This window comes from Rhineura floridana, chromosome 10, assembly GCF_030035675.1.
Source record: "Rhineura floridana isolate rRhiFlo1 chromosome 10, rRhiFlo1.hap2, whole genome shotgun sequence".
Taxonomy (NCBI): Eukaryota; Metazoa; Chordata; class Lepidosauria; order Squamata; family Rhineuridae; genus Rhineura; species Rhineura floridana.
Genome location: NC_084489.1, coordinates 10,707,290 through 10,728,016, shown reverse-complemented (window position 1 = coordinate 10,728,016; position 20,727 = coordinate 10,707,290). Strand labels below are relative to the sequence as shown.

Sequence of the window (20,727 nt, the reverse complement as noted above, 5' to 3'; positions counted from 1 at the left end):
ACAGGTATTTATATAACGTTTGATCCATATACATCCACATATAAATGTGATGTAGAATTTGAGAAATTAAGTGGATGATGAACAGCTGGTTGTTACAATACTTCATTAAGTAAGTAATGAACAGATGTAAGGTCTTCCAAAGAGGCTCTTCTCTGTGATCCACTGTTAGGGGAGGTGCATTCTGTAGTAGCACAAAAGAGTCTTCTCCGCAGTGGCACTCCACTTGTGAAATTTCCTTGTAAGAACATAAAAAGAGCCCTGCTGGATCAGCCAAAGGTCCAACTAGTCTTGCATTCTGTTCTCACACTGGCCAACCAGATGCCTGTGGAAAACCTGGCAGCAGGACCTGAGGGGAATAGCACTCTCCCCACTCATGATTCCCTTGTCCACCTTAGCTTATTAAAGCTAGCCGGGGGGTATCACCAAGAGAATCCAGGGTGTGGTCAATGCATCTTTGCGGGAGGGAGTGGTCCCAGCCGCATGGAAAGAGTCAGTGATCCGAATGCTCCTAAAAAAGCCCACCCTGGACCCACTGGTTTGTGACAACAACCACCCGATCGCAAATACCCTCTTTTTAGGGAAGGTGATTGAGAGGGTTGTGGCGCAGCAATTGCAAGTACTCTTGGATGAAACAGATTATCTTGACACATTCCAGTCTGGGTTCAGGCCTGGTTAACTGCCCTGATGGATGACCTTTATCAGGAGAAGGACAGGGGGAGTGCAAGCCTGTGGTTCTGACTTGATTTCTCAGCAGCTTTTGATACTATTGACCATGGTATCCTTCTGAGCCAACTTGGTAAGATGGGTATCAGCAGCACTGTTTTACAGTGGTTCCGATCCTACCTCCAGGGCCATTTTCAGAAAATAGCATTGGGTGATTGTGCTTCGGCCCCTAGCAGTCATGCTGTGGGGTGTCAATGCTGTTACAACAACTATATGAAGCCCTTGGGAGCTTCATCAGAAGATTTGGGGCAAAGTGTCAGCAGTACGCTGATGATACCCACCAGAGGCCATGCAAGCCCTGGACAGATGGTAGGCTGGATGAGGGCCAATAAACTGAGTCTGAGACCTAGCTAGACAGAGGTGCTGTGGGTTTGTGGTTTCCGAGTTCAGATAATTGGTCAGTTGCCTGCTTTGGATGGGCTCATACCTCTGAAAGAGCAGGTCTGTAGTCTGGGGGTGCTCCTGGATGCAGCTTTGTCACTAGAGGCGCAGGTGACCTCAGTGGCTAGGAGTGCCTTTAACCAGCTTTGGTTGGTAAGACAGCTGTGGCTGTTTCTGGACCAGAATAGCCTGACCGCTGTTGCACATGCACTGGTAACCTTCAGGCTGGATTACTATAACACGCTCTATGTGGGGCTGCCCTTAAGGTTGGTCCGGAAGCTGCAGCTCGTGTTGAATGCAGTAGCACAATTGCTCACTGGGGCAGGGTATCATCAACATGTCACCCCACTGCTGAAAGAATTGCACTGGCTGCCCATCAGTTATCGGGCCAAGTTCAAGGTGTTGGCTTTGGGTGAAAAAGCCCTACATAGCTTGGGACCAGGATATCTGAAAGACAGTCTTACCCCTTATATACCCAGTTGATCACTATTCTGTGCAGGTGAGGGCCTCCTGCAGATACCATCTTATCAGGAGGTCTGTTCCACACAACATAGGAAGCAGACTTTTTGTGTTGTGGCCCCTACCCTTTGGAATTTCCTCCCCTTAAATATTAGACAGGCACCATCTTCGTTGTCTTTTTGGCGCCTACTGAAGACTTTCATTTTTCAACAAACCTTTTAAGTAGAGATCTTATCCCAGTCCTGGAATTGCTTTTTAAGATGTTTTTAAAGCTTTTTTAAAAAATATGTTTTTAAAGATGTCTTGTTTTAATATGTTTTAAAGTCTGTTTTTAAGACACTTTAGAGTGTTTTTAATGTTTTGTTTGCTGCTCTGGGCTCCTTCTGGGAGGAAGGGCAGGATATAAATTTAATAAATAAATAAATAAATACATTCATACATACATAAGATTTCTCCTCTTCTTCCATGACTGCAAAGCTTACTCAAGAGTCTTTGATAAGGACTTTAAAAGTCCTCAGAACTGTGACTGAGTAGGACTGACTTCAAAGTTCTCAGCCATGTAACTCACTAAGTGGCCTCAGGTGTACCACTGTCTCATAGACTAACCAATGTCAAAGGTTTGCTGTGTGGATAAAATGGAATGATCTTATGTATACTGCACAAGACTGCAGACCTTGCCTTTGTGAATTTCCAATCATAAGAAAACAAGTACTAACACATTAGCCTCTCTGCATTCCCCTCTCTGTAGAATCCATGCAGCATTTCTTGTTAATTTCAGTTCCCAGTGCATTGTGCTGGTTGATGCTGGACTGCAGAATACTGAAGAGACAACACAGTCACATCTACGCGCGCTAGAGTAGAGAGTGAAATGATCCACAGTTGTCCAATGGCAAACTGTTGCATTAATTAACTGGAGGCCAATCACCATCTTGCTTACTTTTATCTAGACTTATAAACAAAAGGGGGGGTGTCCTACCATGCCTACCAATTGGGCTCAGCTGGTTAGAGAAGCCAGAAATGCCTGTTGTAACTCCTCTTGCTTCCACATGGATATTTTATTAAGGCTATAATCCTACGCACACGGAGTTTGCACAGAATCAGGCATTATGCATGTTCAGTTGTTGGTCAGGTTGGAAATAAGCCTAACTCTCCCCTTGGAGTCATGCATTTCTCCACCGCACCCAGCAAGATCAGGAGGAGGAGACTGGAAGCTTTTATTCCTAATTAACCACAGTAGTCTTACATCCAAACCCTAACCTGTGGCTAATTTTAGCTATGCTTAGCTGAAACAAGCCAACTTTGTAACCCAGGGTTGGAAATTGCCTTGTTTCAAACAAACCATAATTAAGATTAGCTATAGACTGTCAAGTTCAGATGACAGGGCAATCTGTAGTTACTGGGAAATGAACATGAAAGCTTCCAAATTTCCATTTGTGGCCACACCAGGGGCGGCTCAGGGAAGGAAAGGCTCTTTCCTGTCAGATTAAACTCATATCACCTGAGTGTAGCCTCTATCTGTTCACAAGAATAGGAAAAAGTATCCTCACATTTCCAGGACCATATTTGGATTGGAAAATGGTTAATGTTGTATTAATCATATTTGCAAGTCTATGCGAATATATGCAAGCCACACCACAGAAATACCGCCCTCAGCTTGACACTTGTGAAAACAACCATAAAGATAACACAGATGTGTTGCATTCATAGTGCAAAAGGGAGCTGACTTTCAGAAATGCTGTGAATTTTTTTTTCTGTGAAGAACAATGACAGTCAAAAGAACATTTAAAGGTCTTGTTGCACATTACTTTATTATGTACAGAGACAACCTCCTTGTAGGAAAAAAAAATCCACCAGTTTCTCCTGTTTGGCTGTCCTTTATGTTCATTGTTATATTGTTTTTATTGAGATATGTGGCATTATTCATTTTTGTAATCTGGTATTTTAATGTTGTGGTTGTTTTGGATTTTATTATTTTTCATGCTGTGTGCCATCTTGGTGGAAAAACCAAATAAAAATAAATTAAAAAAAACATACAAGACACACAAACTGCCGCATGTGAAGAAAGCATGTGTGTCCATCTAGGAAGTTGCCTCATATGGAGTCAGAGCATTGGTCCATTTAGCTCAGTGCTGCCCACCAGTCTTTCCTGGCTCTTCCTGGAGATGCCAGGGTCTCAGCCTGGGTCCTTTTGTGTGCAAAGCACCCCATTCGTTCCCTTGTTGGGAAGGTGGCCCAAAGCACCCAATCAGGAGCTTAGGCTGTACAAGAAATGTTACAGATACAGAATGGGATGGGTTGGCATAAGGGATTGTTATACAAGTTACCCCCCCTTTGACTGTTTAGTAAAGGGGGGAATTAACTTGTATAACCTACAATTGATGATTCAAAGCACTCAACTCGGGAATACTTCCAACTTCTTTGGGAGGTCTATGGGGCTCAGAAAAGATTTCCAGGTTTCATCTGTTTAGGATCAAGTACCAGATTTTTAGACACCAGCCCAGCACACAGCTTAATGAAAAACCCATCTTTCCAGGACCTAGTATCCAACCTTTAAGCTACCAAGTGCCGAGGAATTTTTATTCAGAAAACCATCCAGTCATAGGAACATAGGAAGATGCCTTATTCAGAGTTAGATCATTGGTCTATCCAGCTTAATATTGCCTACACTGACTGAGAACAGCTCTCTAGAATTCTTTCTTAGACCTGTCCGGAGATACGAAGGATTGAACCTAGAACCTTGTATATACAAAGCAGGTGCTCTTCCACTAACCAACAGCTCTTCCCAATATGTGCATCGCCCACCCCTATATGGCTTCCCCATATTCCCAGTCCAAGTAGCAGGTTTTACACATGCAGTAAAATGAGGTAAGAATGAGCAGATAAGATGGACTGTACCAATTCAGACTGCAGGTATGAGATCACAGCTTTAATTCCCCCACATTAAAAAAGAAGCAGTAGCGAAACTCTGGAAACAGAAAATTAGTACATAGGAAGACATTCTACATTAGGGGTGGGGACCATTTTTCAGCCTGAGGGCCGCTTTCCCTTATGGGCAACCTTCTAGGGGCCACATGCCAGTGGTGAGCAGGACCAGAGTCAAAAGTGGAGCAACAGATGTGACTCTTACCATTGTAGAGGAGGCTACATTCCTGCCATGAAAAGTCAGAGGTTTCTACATGCACACACGTCTCCATCCTCTATTAAGGCAAGCAAGAAGCATGATCACAGTTCTAGGACACAGTCCAGCCAGGCAAAAGTACTTGAAGAAAGTACAGAGTAGGGCTCTCAAGGGGTGCATGGCCTGATGAGCGGCCCGAGGACTGGATAGAGAGGTTTGGCCACATTTGGCCTCTGGGCTCAAGTTTTCCCATTCTAGGTAGCTTTCTATTTGCAGGGAGCTTATAAAAATAGATGAGCATTAAAAATGAGAATTTCCTAAAAACAGACCTCCAGCTCATTCTACAACTACATTCAGCTACATAGGTTGACCAGGCCAGTAAATTATAAGGAGGGAGAAACCCCAAATAGCCCAATGATGACTGAGCATGCTCAGTAGCCACAAAATGTTGACGGGGGGACAGGAGGGGAACAGTATCCTGGAAAAGGTCATGGCTGGCCAGTAGACAAAATCTACTGTTGTATCTTCCCTCTCTTCCCTCCCATTTGTTTCAATGGGACCTGCACAAGAAGATAACTGCAAGTTGGTCAATATCCAGTATCTACACGTAACTAAAGTTATGGCAAACAACTTGGGTTGACGAGTCAACTTAGATCTTTCTATTTTGACTCAAGCTATCTCCTACTTGTCTCTGCTGGTATTTCCTTGAGTATTAAGAAGAGAACTGTCAAACAGCTCTAGATCATCCAGAAGCAGGACTGTATAGGCCGTCAAGTGTCCACTGGTATATTTTTGATCAGCTGGAAGTGCAGCTGTGTTTCTGAATGCATAGCTGCTGCTCATCAAAGACCTGGCAGAAGCCCCTGACAAAGTACTCTGTTAGGGGACAGGGCAAGGTGGCCATTATGGATTACAAACAGAAGTGATTTAGAGAAGACCTTCTTATCAACTGATAACTCCACTCTCCAAGTGGACACAGTGGAGATCACATTAGTTCACGATGAGCATGGGTGGTCATTAAAAGAAACACAATCCTCTTACAGTATGGAAAGTGTGCAAGCATGGAAGTCGGGCGGAGGGAGAACCAAATCTTTACTTCTGTGAATAGATCAGGGCTGCAGATGCCATCCTCCTCCTGCACTGCAGGCCACCAAGTGGCTTCTTTTCCCTTCAATGTTATCAAGGCCGCAGACAGGGAGGCAGGCCAGGTGGTGATGGAGAGAAGTACAGGTGAACCCACTGTAGAGACTCAGAGGGGCTTTTGGGAGCATGTCCTGAGAATTTTCTCCTCTTAACTGAATACCATATTGGGGCCCAAAAAATCCTGTTTGATGTCCTAAATGGTATTACAGGCAGATGGGAAAAGGAAAACCAAGTACTGCAAACCCCTTTCAGTGCAAACATGTGCAAGGTGACCTCATGCACTATACTAACCGCTATCAGTAGGACCAGCTCCGGGGGTGGCCAATTAGGCATCTGCTGAGGCCCCAAGGGTGCCAAAGAGAACATTGCTCCATCAGCAGTGACACCCTTCCTTGGAATGGAGCACATCAAAAGCTCAGAGGCAGTGTGAGAGAATTCCCAGTTTGTATATCCCCCCCCATCTTCTAGTGTAAGGGCCCATCAAGGGTTCTTTGTCGAAGAGACCCCAAATCTCTTGAGCCAACACCATCTATCAGTGTTGCTTGGTACACATATACAATGTGATCTCCTGTGCAAAGCTATTTTTACCTTTTGAGGATCTAATCCCGACACATGAACCAATATGAAATTCAGGCACATTGCCAAAGCAGATCAGTGCAGGGATAACCACTATGTGCGCTCTCAGCCTGGCTGCCATCAATACATAATAATTACTAGGTTAGCGACAGAAAAGCACAGACCAGGCTGAAAATAAGTTGCGCCATTGCATCAGTCCATCTTAAAGGGCTTCATGCAAGATAATGATGTCTAAATGGGGCAAGGGATATTACACAACATCACTGACACTGGCAGCTTGCCAACGGAGAAGGGGGGGAGGGGAAGAAACCACCACCATAATTTTTGGGTAATTATTAGCCAAACGTTCCTTAGAGAGGAATAATTCACTTGGCAGTTGTTAATATGCATCAGTCAGGGTGCTTTCGAAATGTAGGCACATCCAAAAACACATGAAACTAGTATGAATGCTAATATTTGGGTGTTGCTGCTGCCCGCCGCCTACTCAGTTCCTCCATCAAATTCACCCCTCTCGCTCGTTACTTATTGCCTTTCAGTCGATGCCCTCGGATCCCCCTGACCTTCGGCGGGAAGAAGGACTTGCATCACCTCCTTAAGCAGTCCAGGGAGGCATGAACCATATAAGGTTCTCGAGAGATTGTTTTCGGGGAGGGGGGGGGAGGGACGCGGTGCGTTAGACTCCTTTCCCGCGGATCACTTCAGCCATTCTGCTCCCCTGTGGGTGTTTGTAATCAAATATAACCACAGAAACGCCGCGGCTCCCCGAGATCCGTGTGCAAGGTCCGTCTCTGCAAGCCAACCTTCGGAACACGCAGGCGTCCTGGGGTCTCGCTGTCCGCCGGGTGTCTGTGGGGGTAGGCCCCTGACCCAGGAGGCCGAGGGGCGCGGAATGGAGGGAAGGAGCGATAGAAGCGGCGGCGTTGGCTTTGCAAGCCCGTGTTGCGGCTCCTGCCTGCTACTGATTGGATGCTCCAGCAGTTGCCTGGGCGCACCTCCCGCCGCCGCCTTCCCTGGCATAGACAAGCCGCAGCTCCTCGCTACGCCTGATCCTAAGCATCCATTCCAGGCAGGAGCCACTGGGCGCGTCCCCCTCCCCCTTCCGGGAAGCTTATTTCTCTACATCCCAATAGAAACTGCCGCAAGTTCCCCCGTGGATCCAGAAGTCCCCAAGGCGCATCCTCAACCCCCCTTCGCCATGCCCCGCTCACCTTTTCCTGTGCCCTGCTCAGTCTCTTCTGGACATTTTTCGCAAAGACGCCTGTTTTCATGTCGGCCATGGCGGCTGCTCCAGCGATCCTGCCGAGGAGGCAAATCAAGCAGAGTCCAGTTGCAGAGAGAGAGAGAGAGAGAGAGGGATGGATGGATGGATGGACAGATGGAGAGAGATCGACTCGGAGAGAGAAAGAGGAGGGACAAAGGAAAGGAGGGGGGAAATCTTAAAGCGACAGCGAGAGAGAAGCTGAGGCATCAGTGGCCAAGCCATAGGGAGATTGGGCGGGGCGTGCTCTTCAAGCGTGTTCACACGTGACACTAAGGTTGCAATCCTATGCACGCTTTCCTGGGTAAATATCACGGTTAATCCTGAGCAGGCATACACAGGATCAGGCGGGAAGGCTACAATGCTAAGCATGCTTTCTTGAAAGAAAATAAGATGTAGGACTGACTGCTGGGGAAACAGCTTGATTTCTCAGGCTTGCCAATCCAAAGGAAAATCAGTATTCCCTAAATTTCTGCTTTCCAGCTCAAGTCACTAGAATTAGATGAGGTATCAGACAATGCTGCTAGGTAGCATGAAGTCTCTATTTAATTGCAAATCAGTCTTTTCAATTGTTACAGGAATCAATCATTGTGTATACATTCATGAAATGTATGAATTAAAAGGCTGAAAATTGATTTAGATCAGTAATTTAGTCACTGATTTAATCAGTCTATCCCAGCTAATGGATCTTTTAATCTTACTACTATTCCTACAACATGTACTAGGGCAGGGGTAGCCAACAGAGTATCCTCCAGATGTTGCTGGACTTCAGCTCCCATCATCCCTGACCATTGACTATGCTGGCTAGGGCTGAGGAGAGTTGTGGTCCCGCAACATCTGGAGATCACCACTTTGGCTACTTCTCTCCCTTAGGACCTAGAATCTTCTTCAAGGCATAAAGGTTCAGTGGCAAGTGATCAGGGTGCTGGTAGACAAGTCAGTTTGGAAACGTTTCCTGGAAGTATTAAATTTAAAAGCCATTTCTCCAAACAATAGTCAAGGGAATGAATTTGATGGACCTCTTATGCAGCAACAGACTCTTATAACAGGGTCTCTGAATAACCTTTAGCTGGAAAATTGCTTCCAAATGAACGACACAGTGAAGAACCTAGTTGATTTCAAAAAGTGCCATGTGTGCCATTATTTACATTTGGTAGGACCAGGAAAAATGCTTTGGGACAGTTGTGTCCCATAGTTTGCCAGTTAGACCCCCTGATTTAGAGGTATATAGAAGTAATTCCAAGAAAAAAACAGATCCTTACTCATCCTTGGTTAAAAATAAAAACCTAAAGAAAATTATGGACACAACATAAGTGAAGCACTAGAAGGTCCAATGTAAGTACTTCACTCTCCCATTGAAACTAGTGGACTTCAGAGTGCTTAACTTTGGCAGAACTGTGTCCTAGGAAGTTTATTGTAGGAGACATTCAGGAGAAACAGTTTACATGCAGCCCACTTTCTATCTGATCAAAAGCAAGGGGTAACCTGGGCATTGCATGAACACAGGAAGCACAAGCAAGTCATACTTCTTGTCTCTGGACACATCATTAATAACTAACGTGGGGATTTGAGCATCTCTCATGAAATCTTCAATCCAGCCTTCTCTGCACCGCTCCCTCAGCTTCCCTGACCTAAGCACACTCAAAGATTTCTGGCCATTTAGACATTTCCAGTGTGAACCAAAGCGGTTATCCGATTGGGCTGCATCTTGTGGTTGAATTGCATGGACTGAGATTGCTTCTCTCTCTTATGAGTTTATTTTCTGGCATTTCATAAAACAGATTGACTTTCCACTTCCCTGGAGTTTTGCCAGGTATCTGCTGTCTTTAACAGTTTAGAGAGCAGAGCTTATAAATGATAATCCAGGGATTTTAAGCAAGATGAATGATAATCTTTGAGCAAAACTCTCTTGCATATTCTCTTAAACAGTTTGCGATGCAATGAAAAGGCCAAAATGGTATAACAGAAAGAATGTTGATTTTGGAAAAGGGAATGCTGAGCTTGAATCCCCACTGTCCTGGGCAACCCTGGACCAATTGTTCTCTCAGCCTACCCTACGCCACAGGGTTATTGTGAGCATGAAGTGAGATAATCTCCATATATGCAGCCCTAAGCTCTTTGGGGTATGGCAGCAGTATAGAAATGTGGTAAATATATAAAAAAGTAAGAGAAATGAATTAGCTTGGCTCATCCAGTCCTTTTAGCAGCTGCCTTATACCCAGACAGAGGCCTAGCTTAGCCTTGCAGGTCTGGTTTTGGCAAGAGTCTTTCCTCAGCCCAGCTATCTGAGATCCTTTTTACTTTGAATGCCAGAGAATGAACAAGGAGTTTATGCATGGGAATCATACTTTTATCATGAGATTGGCTATGCTCCTGTATGACTCTTAAGTAAAAATATAAATTTATTTTCACAAATGTGAATCATGTATCAATATTCATATTTTTTATTTTGCTAGTGCCCCTTCAACATACATGCAATTAGTAAATTATCACATCTTGCCCATATGTGGTGAGAAATATGGCATGTCAAGAGCTGATTCATGCACAATCATAAAGTGATGACTGCAACATCAAGTGGAACTGGGAAAGCTTTCTGTAACAGACCCTGACCAGTCAGTATTGGGTTTGACGGACCAATAATCAAATTTAGTATAAGGTAAATTCATGTGAATGAGTAATCCAACTGGATCTCCCAGTGTTTTGTGGTTCTTTTTGCTTAAAACCAGCCACAAAAGGAAAAGAAGGCTCTGAATTCTATTGAAGCAGCATTTCAGAGCTTCATAGGGGTGATTTAGGCTGGCAAAATGGTACAGAAGGAAACGGTTAAATGCTGTTTCCTATTATGCCATTTCTCAATCTAAGTTGCCTATCTTGAAGCAATTAGGTTCACCAGGGAAGAAGCGGTTAGAGTTTTACCCCCACTAAGGTGAGATAGTAGCAGAGAACATTTAAATGAGGAAAAATAGTACAAAGGAAGTACCATGCTTTATTCAAATTTAGATACTCCAGTGGCTGCTTTTAAGTTAGAAAAAAAAACAACGCTCTGGGAAATTTAGTAATGGATCTGCCATGTAACGTGGTCCCCAGCCAGGATATTGAAATACTGTCTATGGTGTAATATATGTGTTAGGTCATTGATACATGCATGCCATAACTGTATGTAGCAGTCATAGATCATTTGGGAACCAACCCTCTGTGTACAGTTATCAAGCACAGAGAAATTGAGTGATATATATTATGTGTTAACCAGGCTTGAATTGAATTGTGTACTTAGAGTTGTATCAAAATCGCATCATCATATGAAATGGTCCAAAACCCAACTCTTCCTTAGATCCCAGCATAAATCCACTGGGTGTCACATTTTGAGTACACTGAGTTCAGTCTGGATCCATAAGAAAAGGGCTGTTTGAGTTATTCTCAGTGTCTATTACAGTTAAGAAATTATTTTCACTTACATACTCAAAGCCTGGCTCTCGAGCAGAAGCAGGGGTAAAAATAACATCCACAACTAGCAGATTCCTGTATGTAATAAAAAACATTTGCATCTTTCAAAAGCAGTTCCTCAAATTACAAGATGTTCCGACTAGCTAAATTTTCATCCTTGTAAACATCACTATAGAAACACAAATCTACAGCTATCTTTTCTAAGAATTTTTTTCTCACTCCATAAAAATGTTGCTTTAGCTTTATTTTAGAAGGCAACTTGCACATCTAGCAACTGTGATTAAAATTACAAGTGAACACAACCTAACTGATTTTTTGTTGTTGCAAAGTTTGTCTTCTGACCAGGTTAAGCACTGATGCCATTTGCAAGATTACATCATGAAATGGAAATATGACCACAATGTCTTTATATCCTGCCCTTCCTCCCAGTAGGAGCCCAGGATGGCAAACAAAAACACTCAAAACACTCTAAAACATCATAAAAACAGACTTTAAAATATTTAAAACAAAACATATTTAAAAGCATGTTAAAACAAATATCTTCAAAAACATATTTTTAAAGAAAAGCTTCAAAAACATCTTAAAAAGCAATTCCAGCACAGATGCAGACTGGAATAAAGTCTCTACTTAAAAGGCTTATTGAAAGAGGAAGGAGTTCAGTAGGCCTCCAAAAGATAACAGAGATGGCACCTGTCTAATATTTAAGGGGAGGGAATTCCAAAGTGTAGATACCACTACACAAGATCCACTTCTAATGTTGTGCGGAACAGACCTCCTGATAAGTTGCTATCTGCAGGAGGCTGTCATCTGCAGAGTACAGTAATCTTTCAGGTATCCTGGTCCCAAGCTGTATAGGGCTTTGTACACCCAAACCAGAACCTTGAACTTAGCCCAGTGGCCTGGTATATGACCAGGAACTGAAAAATCTGACCAATTGATATTTTTTTTATTTTTAACCATTGCTGAGTGTCATTGAAGCCCTATACATATTTGAGATATGAATCCTGCATTAACTCCAGGATGGCACAGTAGTTAGGAGTTTAGAACCTGGGAGACTTAAGATGAAATCCCAACTCATCTGTGGAGTTCTCTGGGTAATAACTTTTGGCAAGTAACTCTTACTCAGCCTAGCTTGCCTTCTAGGATTGTTGTGACAATAAGGGGAGGGGGAGAGAACAATATACACTGCCTTGAGTTTCTTGGTGGGACATAAATGTAATAAATAATTATAATAATTAAACTCTCCCAATTGCTGGGCAATACTGTCAAAGTTTATATGAAAGTAAATTGAAGGTCCCTGATGCAAAGTGCATCCACTTGCCTGTGGTCAGTGGTAGTTGTACAGCAGTTAACAATCAAAAGCATAAAAGAGCCATACCACCTACAGCCTGAGAGTCAGTGTAGTGTAGCGGTTGGAGTGTTGGACTACGACCTGGGAGACCAGGGTTTGAATCCCCACACAGCCATGAAGCTCACTGGGTGATCTTGGGCCAGTCACTGCCTCTCAGCCTCAGAGGAAGGCAATGGTAAACCACTTCTGAATACCGCTTACCATGAAAACCCTATTCATAGGGTCGCCATAAGTCGGAATCAACTTGAAGGCAATCCATTTCCATTTTCACCACCTACAGCCAAAGCACTACTGTCATCGGCAGATCTCATAAACCTTGATAGCAGGTTTTATCGTTAGTAAAAATGCTACTGGTGGAGAACGTTATGGAGTATAATGAGCAAAAAAGATAAGTCCCTGCTCCAAGGAGCTTACCATCTCCATTTTAACAGTAGAGATAGAGGAGGTCTGTCTATAGATGTAGGAGAGGCCATTTGAAACATATTTCCTAATGTGCACATAGGAAACTTATACAAAGTTGCCAATGCAGTGCCTATGGGCACCATGGCACCCACAAAGTTTTTTTTTTCCCAATTAATTTTTATTCAAATTTTCAAAACCAACACAATACAAAAAGAAAAAACACAAATCAATAACCAACACAATAAAAAAAGAAAAGAAATATAAAAAATATTGACTTCCGATTTGTCATAGTTCAGCTATAAATCTATAATATATAACAAGCCTGTCTCTTAATAGATTATAAAAACACCTTCCTCCAGCGGCTATCTTAATTGGTTTTAAATCTCATCAACATCATATCATTTTATTCTTCTACAAAAAGTCAAAGAGAAGTTTCCAATCCTTGAGATATATGTCCATCAATTTTTTTTTCTAGGTAAACATGTCAATTAATCCAACTCATCAAGACTACTAAGTCCTGTAATTACAGATCACTCTTCTTCCTTTATCCGTATTGGTTCCATCTTCCATCTTCCATCTTTACGCACCCAATAATCTTGCTGTCATAGTCATATAATAAGAGTCTGATAGAAATTTCCTTTATCACAGATATTTTCTTGCCATCAATTCCAAACATATCACTGAAGTATTGTTGCAAAGCCACATCTCTGTTCCTCTTTTTTACATGATACCCTAGCACATCTCTTGAAGATTTTTCCATTGACACAAAACAGGGATTAATTCTGTTAACTTTCTCCATTTCAAGTTCCATCAAGTCCTTCCAGTCCAGGAATTTTTTTGAACCGATAATATCTTTATCTCCAGTCTCTTCAATTCCTTCAGGGACAGTGCTGAGTTCCAAAGCGTAATATTTATCTCCAGGATCCATCACAGCCAGGAAATCCAAATCTTTTTCCATGTCCATATTTAATCCAATCTCCATAGTTTGAACCTTGCCTTTAATTTCTCTTTCATCCTTTTTTGGTTTTCCAGATCTATCTTTAATCTCCTTTCTCATAGAATCCTGAATTTCTTTCAGCTCCTGTCTCATTTCGTCGAATTCAATTCTCAACGCTTGACTATTATTTCTTAGTTCTTGTTTTATTGACTTAATCCCATTCATTATTTTCTGAAGCATGTCTAGAAATAAAGTCCCTTCTTGTATATCCACAATCTTCTTAATTGTCATTCTTAAAACCAAAAGAACAAAACTCCTTCAATTTTCAATGTCCCAAGCAAAGAGCAGTTTATTTCTTTATCCAGTTACAAAGGAGTTAATCTTTCAAACCAACTGACGTCACACTCTAGACAGCCCTTATCTCTTGTATGCCCAGAAGTGCAAAAACAGCTTTAGTTCACAGCGTCCAAATGACTAGTAACAGAAAGAATGTGCAGATTCGTCAAAAAAAAAAAAAAGTAGAACAGGAAAAATAGTCCCAGACTTTTATTACCCAAAAGTCTTATAAATCAAAAAGATTTTTCTTTTCTCTTCCAGTCAGAAACCCCTCATCCGTTGTAATCTTTAAAATGCTATTTTCCATTTCAGCTTTTTGCAATAAAAAAAAGATAGGCTATTTTTATTTTCTTCCCCCTTAATTCCGTAAGTAAAAAAAAGGAAAGTTTTGGCTCACCCAGGTTTTCTTAATTGCTGATCCTCTGACAAATCTCTTTAGCTGTATAGATAAGAAAATAATGAGTGTAGACAGGAGGATGTTTGCCTGTTAGTCCGTTTTCTTTTTAAAAAAAACTGGTCACTTATTCAGCTGAGCTTAGCTAGAAATCCTCGCTCTGTCCGAGCTGCTGGAAGACCTTCTTTCACAGACAATTCTGACGAATTCCAGTCTCCAACAATCACAACAAAGCTGTGTGGAAAATCTCACGTTTCTTCCTTATCCGGAAGAAATTATCCCCAGTCAAAAAAGACCCTTCTGACTGGTTAAAGCTGAAAAAGTTTCATCCAAGACAGGAGCCCATCTCGGAGGCTGCACAGGCGGAGGGATCCTCCTGGGAAGTCTCGGCACCCACAAAGGTTTTAACTGACACCCCCAGGAAGAAGCCGCAGACTCTGAACTTATTTTTTTTAAAGTTAGTGTCTAGCCCTTCTTGAAAGAAAGTTATGAAGCTAAATGTACAGGTATGCTTCTAAACAATTTCTGTGAAATAAGCCAGCATGGCTGCTCTCACCTGTCAATGTTTTTAGCCAGTGAGTAAAGTCAGAGCTATGACCGATGTGAATTGTTTGGACATCAGACAATAGGAATCCCTGGGATCCTAAAGAGCTTCTGTTTTCCCCTCCCCTTTAGTGCATCTTTCCTGCTTCTGTCTTATTTTCTAATAGACCTTGAAATCTCTGTAGTTCGCCCTTCCTTTTAAACTAGCAACCAGCATGCATTTTTCCTGTGTTGGGTTATTCTGAGATAAGACAATTATTTTCTGCAAATACTACTACACAATAAGTGCAAGTGGATGTTAAAGAATCCAGTCCCAAAAATGGCAAATGCAAAATGTGAAAACTTTGTAAAGAGGATTCAAAATGCCGCCTCCTGTGCAGGAGCTGATGTCCAAGAATTCATTGTATAGTTAATGTACAGTACAGTGGTATATGTGTGTACTTCCTAAGCCAGTCTGTGTGTTTAATGGGGTTTACTCACAGGTAAGTGGATACAGGACGGCAGCCTGGGCTTTGTTTGGGTCCTTATGCCTTTCACAGCTATATCTCCACAATCAGGACCAGCAGGACATAGCTGACCTCCCATGGAAAACATGGTTGTCAGGGGGGCAGGAGAGAAGCCGCAATGACCATACTATCATTTAGTGTAATGCCATGCCTCCCATTGCAACCACTTTGTGACTGGCACCCTCAGTACTCCCTCAAAATTTTAAATGTGTCCCCTTGTCCAAAAAAGAGCACAATCCCTGAGAGAGCTGATACATCTAGTTCAATGTTGTTGACACTGTCTAGTAGAGGCTCTACAGAGTTTGTCATGAATCATTCCTAACCCTTCTAATGCTGTTGTCATTTCATCCCTCTTCCCAATGATTGCAAAGTGGCTTACAAATATATCAAGAATTGCCATGGACTGCATTTTGGATATTTGTCATGCAAAAGCTATGTCCTAAGTTATGACCCATTGCAGAATTTCTCCTTCTCCTTCAAAAAAGAAGCATAAGATTAACCCATATTGAACCAGAAAATCCAATCCTGGGAGGTGAATTTGCAAAGAGTGAGAGGTGTGGGACAGAAAACCCACAACAAAACTGTTACTATTTGGTGTATAGCCAATAGCTATATATGGGATAGTTCCAAAGCAACTCCTTCACAGGAGCTGGAAAGCTCAAAAGTTAAGTCGTAAACTTTGCTGTACTAGTTTGCTTTCTCCAATTTTAGGAGACACTTCTAAGGTTCTTTTCTTTTTCTCGTAATGGTAGGTTTATTTTACAGCCAGCAAGGATAGCAAATGCATTTGTGCTTTTCAACTCTTAAAAAGCAAAACTTGAGCAATACTGAACATGTGGCACATATTAGTAAACTGAAGGACAATGGAGCCTTGCAGAAACAGCAACATAGCTGTCCAAGGTGCTGATTTGGTCTGCTGTTACAGACAAAACAATCGAGGTTTAATGCTATTGTTTTAACCCAGCCAGCCAGAGACTCGAGACGGGGGAAGGAAAAGAGGTCCAAGTGAGTATCAAATGGTGCAAGGTGATCCGGTTAAAGCGGTGCAGTGTGGACAGATGACTAAGATGAATTTTTAAAGAGTTGATGCAAACAAACTGCAGCCGTGCTAGTACTGAGTGAGGGTGCTTTACATCCCAAAAGGATCATGCAGGATGATCATTTGAGAAGTGCTATTCTTATGTTTTATAATTAGACACACAATATATTTTGTCTAGTGAGGTTATGATACCTTTTCGTTAACTATAAAAGTTACAGCAGTTACTATCCTAAAAATCAGATGAGAGCTGTTTATCCCTTAGGCTCATACATCCAAATAAATATTCTTCTTGGGGTGACTAAGTGCTGTGAGTAGCCTGATATTTTATCATAATATGTAAGGTATTAGGTTACAGATTTTTATAGTTCTGCTGGAACATTAATCATGGATGGAATCTGATGCTACAAACCATTATTAATTCTCAGGGATGCTCTGCATAATACTGAATGGAGCAAAACAAATTATCATTAACATAATTCCAACGACAACCTGGCAAAAATATTTGAGAGATAAGAACAAAATGAGCCCCTGTATCCTCTGACTTTATAACAAATTCAAAGAGCTCTGTTGCGTGAGGATTTTATTTAAAAAAACACTTCTTTGCTAACTTTCCACTTAGCCATTTGTAAACAAGCAAACACTGCTAATCTGTGTGAGGTTAAACAATGAACCCCACCTTTTCCAAACAATAAACATAATATTTAGCATCTATAGCTGAGCAGATAGATGCACATAAACACACACACCCTACATGTAAGCATGCAGGGACTGAGTCTGGGAGACAGTGGCTTGCCTAAGGTCACCTAATGAGCATGGTGAGATTTAAACAAGTGGCTTCCCAGGATGCAGTGTTCACCATTGCATAAATGTAGCCAGCCCCTGCCTCCCACCGCTTCAAACTGCTGCTCTACCAATGGACAGAACTATAAAAGTACAGGCTTCTAGGTCTGGAGGAAGCTGGAACTGACAAAAGTGTCCTTTTCTCTGGGAATATAAGCATATTTCCAGTAACCACATTAGCTTCCTAACTGCACTCTTTGTGCTTAAAGGACCATAATGTAAAGAAGCCAGGAGACTATCCAATGTGTAACACCATACCTTTAAGCTGCTTGCATTAATTTCCCACAGAGATTAAGAGTGAGTTGGGGGTGGAGGCTAAGTAATGGGGTTCCAAATAAATTTATCTATCTAAATCTGAATCCTGACAAGATGGAGATGCTGTGGTAGTTGATTCATATGTCTGGGAATTAGGTGTGCAGCCTGTTCTGGATGGATTTGCCCTAAAGGACTCGAGACCTGAATACCTGAAGGAACACCTGTCCCTGTATCAGCCTCCCCATGATTAATGATCAGCAAAGCAGATTCTTCTTCATATTCCACTGTTAGGGGAAGCTTGTTAGGTAGTAGTGAGAGACAGAGCCTTCTCTCTGGTAATACCCTGTGTGTAGAATGCCCTTCTCTGACAGGTACATGAGGCAGCAACACTGTTGTCATTTTGGCATCATGTGATGGCATAGCAGGAATGTGATGGTGTTCTGCAGGAAGGAAGTTTGAGAAACTGAGGCACATAACGGTGATGAGAGACAAAAGTTCTAGGCTGAAGAGACAAAACAAAACTGTTGGCATCCACTTCAGAGTTCTCAACTCAAATGTGAAATTGCTGATCTTCTAACAAAAATATGTAACTTGTTCTTAAGATCTGCCTCTATACCTGAGGACTGGAAAGTGGTCAACGTAACACCAATTTTTAAACAGATCCAGGCTGGAGGGGATTCTGGAAATTACAGGCCAGTTAGCTTACTGTCTGTTTCGGGAAAACTGGTGGAAAGCATTGTTAAAGATAAGATAACCAAGCAGGCAGAAGAACAATCCTTGCTGAAGCAAAACCAGCATGGCTTCTGCAAGGGTACTAGAGTTCTTTGAGGGTGTCAACAAACATATACATATACATGCATATACATAGAGGTGATCCAGTGGACATAGTGTACTTGGGTTTTCAAAAAGCTTTCAACAGGAACCTCACCAAAGACTTCTGAGTAAGCTTAACAGTCATGGAATAAGAAGAGATGCCCTTTTGTGGATCAGGAACTGGTTAAGAAACAGAAAGCAGAGAGCAGGGATAAATGGACAGTTCTCCCAGGATAAAATTGTAGAAAGTGGAGTCCCCCAAAGATCAGTATAGGAACCTGAGGCTTTTAACTTGTTCATTAACTATCTAAAAGTAAAGGTGAGCAGTGAGGTGGCCAAGTTTCCTGATGATACTACATTGTTCTGGATGATATTTTTAAAAAGGGATTGCGAAGAACTCTAAAAGGACCTCTCCAAACTAAGTGAATGGGTGGTAAAATGACAAATGTGATTTATTGTTGTTGTTGTTGTTGTTGTTGTTGTTGTTATTTTGTCAAGGATTATCAATACCTTGGCACAACCATTAACCAAAATGGAGACAATAGTCAAGAAATCAGAAGAAGGCTAGGACTGGGGAGGGCAGCTGTGAAAGAACTAGAAAAGGTCCTCAAATGCAAGATGTATCACTGAACACTAAAGTCAGGATCATTCAGACCATGGTATTCCTGATCTCTATGTATGGATGTGAAAGTTGGACAGTGAAAAAGGTGGATAAGAGAAAAATCAACTCCTTTGAAATGTGGTGTTGGAGGAGAGCTTTGTGCATACCACGGACTGCGAAAAAGACAAATAATTGGTGTTAGAACAAATTAAACCAGAACTGTCACTAGAAGCTAAAATGATGAAACTGAGGTTATCCTACTTTGGACACATCATGAGAAGACAGGATTCACTAGAAAAGGCAATAATGCTGGGGAAAACAGAACGGAGTAGAAGGTCACTGATTCATAGGGTCGCCATAAGTCATAGTCGACTTGGAGGCACATAACAACAACAACAACTACGACTACGATTATGATGATGATTAAAACTTCTATCCCGCCATTCCTCCCAGAAGGAGCCCAGGGTGGCAAATAAAGAACAAAACACGAAAAACATCTCAAAAACATATTTTAAAAAATCTTTAAAAACATCTTAAAAAGCAATTCCAACACAGATGCAGACTGGGATTAGGTCTCTACTTAAAAGGCTTGTTGAAAGAGAAAGGTCTTCAGTAGGCACCGAAAAGATAACAGAGATGGCACTTGTCTAATATTTAAGGGGAGGGAATTCCAAAGGGTAGGTGCCACAACACTAAATGTCTACTTTCTATGTTGTGTGGAATGGACATTCTGATAAAATGGTGCCTGCAGGAGGCTGTCGCCTGTAGAGTGCAGTAATCAGCTGGGAATACAGGTACACAGGTATCCTGGTCCCAAGCTGTGTAGGGCTTTGTACACCAAAACCAGCACCTTCAACTTGGCCTGGCAGTTAATGAACAGTCAATCCAATTCTTTCAGCAGCTGGGTAACATGTTGGTGATATCCTGCCCCAGTGAGCAATTGTGCTGCTGCATTTTGCACCAGCCACAGCTTCTGGACCAACCTCAAGGGCAGCCTCACATAGAGTGCATTACAGTAATCCAACTTGAAGGTTACCAATGCATAGACAACAGTGATCAAGCTACTCCTGTTCAGAAATGGCCACAGCTATCTTACAAGCCAAAGCTGGTAAAAGGCACTCCTGAGGTCATCTGGGTCTCTAAAATAAAGACGGGACCAGACTATGTACCCCCATACTATGAACCTGCTCTTTCAGAGGAAGTACAACCCCATCCAAAGCAGGCAATTCATCAATTATCTAGACTCGGTAACCACCTACTCACAGTGCCTCCATCTTGCTAGGATTCAGAGTCAATTTATTGGCCCTCATCCATCCCACCACTGAGTCCAGGCACTGGTCCAGGGCTTGCACGGCCTCTCCCAATTCAGAGGTTTCAGAGAAATAGAGCTGGTATCATCAGCATACTGGTGACACTTCACCCCAGATCTCCTGATGATCACTCCCAACAGTTTCATATAGATGTTAAACAGCATTAGGAACAAGGTGGTAGCCTGCAGCATCCCATAGCACAACTGCCAGGGGACTGAAAGACAATCACCCAATGCTAAATAGGATCAGAACCTCTGTAAAACAGTGCCTCCAATACCCATCTCACCAAGTCAGCTCA

The 20,727-nt window shown here is 42.2% G+C and overlaps 1 protein-coding gene across 1 annotated transcript in view; it reads right to left on the bottom strand.

Annotated features, from left to right (window-relative positions):
* AMPH (amphiphysin) overlaps positions 1-20,727 on the bottom strand; it is a 199,302-nt gene that overhangs the window by 166,029 nt on the left and 12,546 nt on the right. Inside the window, exons 3-4 of the mRNA XM_061585728.1 lie at positions 11,114-11,177; positions 7,609-7,696 (exon numbers count right to left, since the gene is read on the bottom strand). Coding sequence (XP_061441712.1) covers positions 7,609-7,696; positions 11,114-11,160 — 135 coding nt within the window. The 5' untranslated portion in view covers positions 11,161-11,177. The remainder of the gene's footprint in view (positions 1-7,608; positions 7,697-11,113; positions 11,178-20,727) is intronic.